This window comes from Penaeus chinensis, chromosome 36 (genome assembly GCF_019202785.1).
Source record: "Penaeus chinensis breed Huanghai No. 1 chromosome 36, ASM1920278v2, whole genome shotgun sequence".
NCBI classification, from domain to species: Eukaryota; Metazoa; Arthropoda; class Malacostraca; order Decapoda; family Penaeidae; genus Penaeus; species Penaeus chinensis.
In genome coordinates this window covers 11,165,488-11,175,487 of record NC_061854.1, presented here as the reverse complement: position 1 = coordinate 11,175,487, position 10,000 = coordinate 11,165,488, and the positions used below count along the sequence as shown (strand labels likewise).

The window sequence follows — 10,000 nt, the reverse complement described above, 5'->3', positions numbered from 1 at the left end:
CACCACCTTCTTTCTTTCCCTGACATGCACCGAGGAGATAACCCTCTCCTCCCTCCCGCCCGCCCGCCCGCCCGCCCGCACGCCCGCCCGCCCGCCCGCCCTCCGCCCAACAGGTGTGGATGGGCGTAGGCAAGCCGGCGTGTGGATGGAGCCCTGCGCGTGGGTGAGCCTCCGAGTCTAACACGCCGGTTATGGCCAAATAAGGAAGCTTTAATTGTCGACCATTATTAAACATGCTCGGTCTCCGTGGCTGCGCATGGGGGGGCCGGGGGTCACCGGAGAGGGAGGGGGGAGGTGGTGCTGCGCGAAATTCTTGAATGGGATGAAGGGAGCGGGGGCAGGGGGGTATGGAGTGAGGGGGGAGGTGGGGAAAGGGGGGCATGGATCGAGAGGGGGAGGAGGGGTAAGGGGGGCTTGGGGCGGGAGGAGGGGGAGGGGAAGAAATGCTTGCTTATCGCCCGGGGATTTCTTGCGAGATCGGGTTGCGGCGCGTGGGGGGGGGGGGGGCGTAGTATCTTGGGGGTAGAGGGGGGGCTAGGGTAAGGTATATGGGCTTCTTTCCTAATTGCCGTCATTTGTATGCTGATGGAACTGAAGTTTGTTTGTTTGTAGTTACTGTCATGGGTATGTTACTATTTACATTTTCAGGTACATACTGTACAATGCATAGATACAAACAAACGCGTGCTTGTATGTCTTACTATATATGTGTGTTTGTGTGTGTATATGTATATATATATATATATATATATATATGTGTGTGTGTGTGTGTGTGTGTGTGTGTGTGTGTGTGTGTTTATGTGTATATATATGTATGTTTGTGTAAGTTTTTATGTATATATAAATAAATATATATCTGTGTGTGTGTGTGTGTGTGTGTGTGTTTGTACACATTTACATATACGAGTGTGTGTGTGCGTGTTTGTAGAGATACATACATTTTATTTTAACATTAACCAATATTTGTATAAGGGCATTCACCAATGTTTGTACTTTAATATTCATGAAAACTGTTTGTCCATGTGATGTTTACAAGCGTACAAGATGTGTACAATAAAATATATAAGGAGACATGAATTTCAATCGACGGACAATCATTTTTCGCCCACCAGAAATTCCAGCGGCGTCCGCGTAAATTCAGTTTTCCGTTACCTCCAAAAGAAATATTATTCTCCTTTCGTCAAGTAAAAATCATCTGTTCTGTTGCAACGTCAACAAATACAAACCAACTTGATTGACACAGCAAAATTCTAATGTTTTTTTCCTCTCTCCTTCCATTGCAGCATGTGATTGCAACTTGCACGCTCGACGATGCAGGTTCAACATGGAGTTGTACAAGTTGTCGGGGCGAGTTAGTGGCGGCGTCTGTCTCAAGTGCAGACACAACACGGCGGGGCGACACTGCCACTACTGCAAGGAGGGATTCTACAGGGACTCCACCAAGCCCATCACGCACCGGAAAGCTTGCAAAGGTCAGTTGCATGTAGTTGGGCCAAGCAGTTTGTAAAGGGGGGTGTAAGCAGTTTGTAGTGGGTTGGAGTGGGAGTTTGGAAAAAAAAAACAGTGGTCGCTTTACGTTGGTAGTTTGGCCGATGAGCACGATGAGTTCTGGAGCTAGGCATTAGGAGCGGGTCCGAGCAAGGGAGTGGGAGCTTGACCTTATAACTAGAAGTGATGAGCGCCTACTAATAACAGGAGTTAGAGCTACTGGTGGGACAGGACGACCTTGTTGCTGATGAGTTATTACCAGCGTTATAGATGATCGTGTTGTTTCTAATGGATGGCTTCTGAGGAACGACGGGGTGTTTGTGTCTGTCTGTCCCTGTGTTGCCATTACGCTTGATTTGTCGTCACCCACGGTCGGTTAGTCTTGGCTTTTCTCTTTTTCTGCGCTGATGAGATTCGCTGATACGCCTTTGCTTCTTTCCTCGTGTGTTGTTTTGCGATTTGTTATTGTGCTGTGGAAATGTTACTTCTTTTTTGTTCGTATCTCTCCCTGCTCTCTCCCTCTCCCCTTTCATCTATCTCCTCGCTCTCTCCTCTCCTTCCCCCCTCCCCCTCCCTTCGGTCAGTAGCGTAGTTTTATTCATCACCCTGTCGTCACTTGAATCTCGTTGACCTCTTGCGATTACCTAGAAGAAACGGAGAAATCCCCTCTTGGAACCAGCAGTGTCTCCACGCTCGTCTCGTCCTCCGTGCCCTGCGAACAAACTAGAGTCAGGAGCGAAGGCCGGATGGATTGCTTGGGATTCCGTTGGCTCGTAGATTCTCGGAGGGGTCGTTGGCAGCGAGAGGACGACCAGCCAGTCCCGCGTCGTGGGGTCGTAGATTCATTGAGGCGGTGGGGATTTCTCTATCAGCCCCGAGAGCTCTTTACATTACTCTGTTGCACGCTCTTCCGTTTATTTAGCGCTACTTCCCTCGTTGTGTTGTGTGATTCCTCATAAATAGGTGGTTACTTGTGGGATTCTTGAGCACATAAACACACGCGGAGAAGATATTTCAACTCTTCAGGGTTTCTTGTTTATTCAATATTTGTTTAAAAAGGCCTAGATAATCCATGGGATTAGTTGAACTCTACACACGTTAGTACAGGCGATCCATTCATAATGTTCGGTCTGTAGAATCATTCACGCTTCATTCATGCACATGATGTATACAAATTGGATGCTCTTTGGATTGCCATGTTTTGTTTGTGTTTGACAACGAACCGCATCGGTGAATGGACGGGCACATGCAGTGACTTTTCAGTGTTTATTGAGTATTATAATAATTAACTTGTATTTGATTGTTTCATTAAGGAAATGTGATAGTGCAGGGAATAGAAGTATGCATCGATTCTCCCAATTTGTCTGTTGGAGACCTATGGAATTTTGGGGCACTGTTTTATTAAAACTGGATATATAAGGACTTGTAAAAAAAAAAAAAAAAAAAGCGTTAAAGGTCATATGTAACCCTTGTTGATGGTGTCATAAAGCTTTACATGTGTCTGCATAACTAAAGCTAAGACATAGGATGCAGAGTATCAGCAATTAGTATATTTACTAAGATAAGGAAGCTAAAGAGGGAATTATGAAAGACATAGCAATAAACGATATTATTTGCGGTTTGACTGTTAATGATTGACAATTATGTAGTTCATAAATCAGATGAAATGTTAATAACGAGTGATTTTTTTTTTTTTTTTTCGTTTGAAATACACGAATTGTATTTCTGGTTGTATTTTTGGGCAGACCTAGTATTTTTTCTCCAACGCATTTATAGGCGTATTTCAAAAGTGCAAATGGTTGGGGTTGGAAATTACTGTCGACTGTCAAATTTACGGGAAAAAATATTTTTAAAAAGTCATCCGACTAAATGTTTCGCTCGTAGTGAAGGAAGAGGATGCGTTTGATTTTCTTTCTTTCTTTATGTTATATTTTCCTTTACGAAGTAGTTACGAAAGAGTTATCAGAAGTTACAGGGAAAGTTTGTTGTGCAAATGCATCAGAAGTTGGGAATGTTTTGATCAACATAGTACATACACAAATTTAAATAGGCACGCACACATGCACGCGGACGCACACGCTTAGATTATAGATAGATATAGATAGACATTTAGAAGTCGTATACAGGGTTCACAGTCAGTTTCCCACGCGCTCATAAACAACAAATGAGCAAGCTTCGCCTACGCACGTTTATCCATTCACATTTTCTGTCGCTCACATATATCTCATGCGGGCTGACAGATACATGTGTACATAATGTTCTTGTACACACGCACACGGCTACAAATAAGAAACATGGCAATATTTGATGGGGAGCGTTGCTTACTCGCAGGGCGCGTTCTCACAATGCTCTCCCCTTTTTCTCCTTCGTCTCCAGAATGGACGCTCCCTATTCTATATGTAAAAAAACATCCGCCTCGACATATGCAAATGCTTATGGACAGCCGGCGCTGCGGCCACTCATCGCCCCGCCCGCAGACAAATGTGTGATCGCCGATGGGAGCATATTAAAGAGTTCAGCCCAGGCCCAGCTGTGGTAAAAACGGTGGTCGCAGCGGGCGGGGGACGCTGCACCCCCTCGTGGGGAGCCGTCATGTCTCCCTCCCTCTCCCCGCTTCTCTCTCCTTCCCCCTCCCTCTCCCCTCCCCCCGTTTCTTCTTTTAACTTCCCTTCCTTCTCCCTCTGCCTTCTCTTTACATTCCTCTCCTTCTCTTTGTTTTCTTTCTTCCTTCATCCTCTTCCCCTCTCCTTCTCTTCCTCATCCTCCTCTTTCCCTTTTCACCCCTACCTCACTTTTCTCTCTCTCTGAACCCCTCTTCCTTTATGTCCTTTTCTCCCCTTCCCCTCCCCTCCCCTCCCCTCCCCTCCCCTCCCCTCCCCTCCCCTCCCCTCCTCCGTCTCCTTCATCTTAGCCCCCAGCCTGGGTGTGGACGAAAGTGGCGCTTATTTATGTCGCCGCGAACCTCCCCATATATCTGGCGTGCGGGGCGAGCGCGCAGAGACGTCGGCCGCTGATAAATTCATATCTGCACGAGCTCGCAATGAGCCCCGTTGGCGATCGGTTCCTCCTGGCTAAGGGGCAGGTGGTTGGAGCTGACTGGAGATCGCGGTCGAGAAGTGACTGGAGATCATGGCTGGGGAATGACTGGAGGTGACGGTCGAGAAGTGACTGGAGATCATGGCTGGGGAATGACTGGAGGTGACGGTCGAGAAGTGACTGGAGATAATGGCTGGGGAATGACTGGAGATCGCGGTCGAGAAGTGACTGGAGATCATGGCTGGGGAATGACTGCATATCACGGCTGGGAAGTGACTGGCATGATTGGGAGATGACTTGCATGATTAGGAGACGACTGGCGGTGGCCTTAGATGTCATTGCATTTAATAATGTATTTATTATTTTTTATCACTCTTCAGTGAGTTTAATTACTATGTTCATTGGCTGCAATGGTCTCTATCATAAGAGGGTTATGAGGAAAATAAATGTTTGAATCATATGATTATTTGACATGGATATGTATAAAGCAAATATTTATGTCAAGTATTGTTTTCTGATATAAATCGCGAGTATATCAGACTCATTAGTGGACCGAAGTGTTAATTAAACTCTCGCTTATGGCGGATTTATTTTTTAATGAATTCGCTCGTGTGATATTCAATGTTACAGTCGTTGAAATTAGCTAGACAAGATATGAAGACGTTTGTCCAGGTGACTCAAAGGCCAGAGACGCGCCTCGGCCGCTCAGGTCAGCCCCGCCGCGCCCCTTGGCCCTCGACCCAGGGGCAGGCGGAGGGATTGTTCTCGTCGGGCTTGGCTTTTCTGCTGTTTCCTCTTGTCCGATTCCGTTCTCGCTCTCTCTTTCTCTCTTTCTCTCTCTCTCTCTCTCTCTCTCTGTCCCTCTCTCTCTGTAAATAAATAGGTCAGTGAATAGAAAAAATATTGACACATGCACACACACATACACACACACACACACACACACACACACACACACACACACACACACACACACACACACACACACACACACACACACACACATATATATATATATTTATATTTATTTATCTATATGATATGCATCGCTGCGTGTGCGACTATCTGTTATAGTCAGGTACAGCTCTTTCTATCGCCTCTCATTTAGATTTGCAAGATTGATGAATTTGTCAGCCCTCTACGAAGGCGTGAAAAGGCCGAGCGAAATAAAGCTCAGCCTCCGCCCAAGGCCATTGTCATGTTAACTCTGTTTTTTGGGCGACCCTTTGAGGCCTTACCTCTCTGTGCTGCATTGTCCGATTTCCCTTTGTATTTCCACGCGAGAATTAGCATCTTTTGTGGCCTGTCTGGTTTCTTTTTTTTCTTTTTTTTTTGTATTTCTATTTTTGTGTATGTTTTTGTTTGTTCTTTGTTATTATTTTTTTTTTTTTTTTTTTTTTTTTTTTTTGTAAGTATCGTTCGCTGCTGCACATTATCTGGGTGGCCGTATATAAAGCTAATTAGCCTGCGATTTAAGGCGCGTGTTGAACGTAAGTCGAAGCGAGCGCGGACACGTGGAAGGTAAGATTAACGAAGAAGAAGAATTCAAGGAGGTGGCGATAATTCAGGGGGAAGGCGAACACAATAGAAGGAGAGTGATAGGCGAAGTTGGCAGTCAATTAACTCGGCCCATAAGTGATAATCGCAATTAATGGCTGGACACAACAATAGGCGCGGGAGATAACCGAGTAGCCAGATTCAGTTTTCCGCATACATAATGACTGCAGAAAAAAAAAACAAGAGGGGTGAGCAAAGTAGGAGGAGGAGATGGACAAAGTGGTAATAAATTCTGCCTCGATAATAGTGTAAGCGAGTGTTGTATGGGCGTTGGGCGCGGGCGGGCCGGGACAGCTAACGAGACACGACGCCCGCATGTTATCGTCAACGCTCGCGCAGCTGGCAGCGGACCCTCCCCCCTCCCCCTTTTTTCTCTTTCTCACTATCTCTTTCTCTCTTATTCTCTCTCTCTCTTTCTCTCTTATTCTCTCTCTCTCTCTTTCTCTTTTATTCTCTCTCTCTCTCTCTCTCTTTTATTCTCGCTCGCTCTTTCGCTTATTCTCTCTCTCTCTTTCTCTCGTTCTCGCTCGCTCACTCTCTTATTCTCTCCCTCTCTCTTTCTCGCTAATACTCCTTCTCTCTCTCTCTCTCTCTCTCTCTTATATACCTACTCTCTTTCTCCTTCTCTTTCTCCCTCTCCCTCTCCGTCAGCATCCTTCCTCCCACTTCTCTTCCTCTCCCTCCCCCTCTCACTCCTTTCCCTCTCTCTCCATCCCCACTCTCCCTCTCTCTCTCCTTTCTCGCTTTCCCTTCCCCTCCCCTTCCCCCTCTCTCCCTCTCTCCCTCTCTCCCTCTCTCCCTCTCCCTCTCCCTCTCCCTCCCCCTCTCACTCCTTTCCCTTTCTCTCTCCATCCCCACTCTCCCTCTCTCTCTCCCTTTCTCGCTTTCCCTTCCCCTCCCCTTCCCCCTCTCTCCCTCTCCCTCTCTCTCCATCTTTTCTGCCCTTTTTTGCTCCCGTTGTGGCTTAATATGACACGGGGCCCCGGCGCTGTTCCGCACGCCATTATCTCCACGAAGTGCGCTGTTCCCGCGGAGGAAATGTTTGCGGGACGAGGCTTAGCGAGCGCACGTGACTCGCTGGCTTTTCTGTTCGCGATTCGGCCTTTGTGATTGGTGGGTATTTTTTATCTTTCTCTCTCTAACCACACACGCACACACACACACGCACGCACGCACGCACGCACGCACGCACGCACGCACGCACGCGCACACACACACACACACACACACACACACACACACACACACACACACACACACACACACACACATTTCATTCATGTGTAAATATTAAAGTATGAAGAGCGCGACATATCATCGTCGCTTTGTTCAGTTTCTTATTTCTATAGATTGATAAATAGTTTGTATGTTTATCTTTGGGTTATGTAATTTAGGACATGTGTTTCTAGGATGCAATTGGCGACGATATCAAATAATAATAGTATTGACAATAATGATAATGATGAGGATAACATTAACAGTCACTATGATGATATCAAAGATAAAAAGATAATAGTTGTAATAGTTGTATAATTAAAATTACAATACAAAAAATAATGCTGATAGTAATAACAATGATAACAATGATAGTAATGATGATAACATCAATAGTAATATCAATGGTAATAATTGTAATAATAATAATGGTTTTACGCATTAGAATAAAAGATAAAGATAGAAATATTGATGATGATTTCAATGACAAATCGGAAAATAACGATCACAATAACAGATCAACACCGTAACAAAGAAGAAATTTAAAAAAAACGCACGTGCGGGGGGGGGGGGGTGCAGGCCAGGTGAACGCATGAAAGAATAATCGCCATTTGCTTGTGTCCACACGGGGCCCGGGCTCGAGGATCAGCCCCTTCGGAGACGAGGTCGCTCTCCACGCCTCTCGGGCCCTTTTCCTCTTTGGTTTTTGTTAGTTTGTTTCTTATTTTCTCTTTTTACTCTTTCTTTTGTATTATTTAAAAGGAGTAAGCTTTTTGGAGTATTTTTTTGTTTTGTTTTGTTTTTGAGGGGGGGAGGTCTCTGTTCATTGATCTGACATTTATGGTTTTCCTGTCTGTGATCACTGTTCTTTTCTCTCTTTCTTTTCTTGGTAGTTAGGCCTAGGATAGAGCATCGTCATCCTATAATTAAATGATAAAATTAATTTCCGTAGTTACGATCACCCCAAATTTTAGTCTCGCCCTCACCCTTACCTCAACTTTCGTCTTTCGTCCCGTTCATGTTCACCCTTACCCCCCCCCCCCTTATTGGAAGAGGAAGGGGAGGGGACAAGAGGGGGTGGTAGACACGAGTACTCCCTCGGTAATGAGTGCGCTGCAGGTTTTATGAGACGTGTGTACTGCGCTGCCCTTGTTGCTTCTTTCCTTGTGTTCACGTGTTTCCCTCCCTCCGCCCGTTACTCTTTTTGCCTTACCTCCTCCTATTCTATTCTTCTTTCCTCCCTCACCTCCTTATTCCCTCCTTCCTTCTCTTTCTGTGTTCTCATCTATCTTTCCCTTCCTCTCCTACTCCCTCTATCCGTTTTTCCCCTTTTTTCTGTCTCTTTCATTCCCTCCTTCTCCCTCTTGCTAACCCTTCCCCTGTCCCCTCCCCCTTCTCCCCAATTCATGAACATATTTCGTTTTGACAGTTAGTTCATGGAACCAAGGCATCTCATTAAATAAGTTACTGATGTCAAGAATATTTTACTTACTAAGATTATTAGTATTTTTAGATTTTGTTTTACATTTTTTGGGCGACTGTTTTAATTCTTGTCTCGTTATTCGAAATTACGATGCCTGTGTTGTAGATCCTTGGCATGGTAACGATGACGGTGCTCTCGAGTATTCAATTTTAGATAACTTGTTTTTTTTTTGTTTTTTTTTTTTCTTTCCGTTTTTATATGTTTACAGATTGTAAACTAGTGGGTTCAAGGCGTCATAAACATCCTTTTTGGCGTATCTCCCCTTCCTCTCTTCTTCCCTCCCTCCCTCCTTCTCTCTCTCCTCTCTCTCTCTCTCTCTCTCTCTCTCTCTCTCTCTCTCTCTCTCTCCTCTCCTCCCTCCCTCCCTCCCTCCCTCCCTCCCTCCCTCCCTCCCTCCCTCCCTCTCCCTCCCTCCCTCCCCTTTCTCCCTCCCTCCCCTTTCTCCCTCCCTCCTCCCTTCGTCCTTCCCTTCCTTCCTTCCTTCCTTCCTTTCTTCCTTCCTTTCTTCCTTCCCTCTCTCTCCCTTCCCTCCGTCCTTCTCTCCCTCCATCCCTCCCTCCCTCCCTCCCTCCCTCCTTCCCTCCGTCCTTCGCTCTCTTTCTCTCTCTCTCTCTCTCCCAACCTCCCTTCCTCCCTCTTCTCTCTCTCCCGCTGAAACCTGCTGTCTTAGGAAAATGTAGCAATTATTGATAACACAAACCCATGAAAGAGATCGACCACGAGAGAAAGAAAGAAAAAAACAAAAAATCATAAGAAAAAAAGAACAGAGAAGCGAGATTCGTGAACTTTACTCAAGCTAATGACGGACCAATCAATCCTTCAATCACGCCATGACGAAGCAGATAGCCTCCTCCCCCTCCCCTTCCCTCCCCTCCCCACCCCTCCCTTCTCTCCCCCCCTCCCTCCCTTCTCTCCCCACCCCGTCCCCTCGCTATCGGGCGTCTCGGTAACCATTTATCATTCTGTTATTGCCTCTTCAGCCGATTAATTACCATGCATATTCGAGCGCCTCCTCGGCCTCGTTGGGTTTATGGCTCCGGGTCAGGCCTTCCTCTTTTTTGTCCCTTGCTTTTTCTGATATTTCCGTTTCTCTGTTTGTATTTACTTAGGTATGTATTTACGTATGTTGTGTCTTAATCTTTGATACAGTCACATATATAGATAGATGATATATACATATATATATATATATATGTATATGTATATGTGTATATGTATGTG

The 10,000-nt window shown here is 45.7% G+C and overlaps 1 protein-coding gene across 2 annotated transcripts in view; it reads left to right on the top strand.

Annotated features, from left to right (window-relative positions):
• Positions 1–10,000, top strand: part of LOC125044565 (netrin-1-like) — a 492,825-nt gene that overhangs the window by 444,291 nt on the left and 38,534 nt on the right. For both annotated transcript variants that reach the window (XM_047641276.1, XM_047641274.1), the window contains exon 2: positions 1,284–1,472. In XM_047641276.1, coding sequence (XP_047497232.1) covers positions 1,284–1,472 — 189 coding nt within the window. The remainder of the gene's footprint in view (positions 1–1,283; positions 1,473–10,000) is intronic.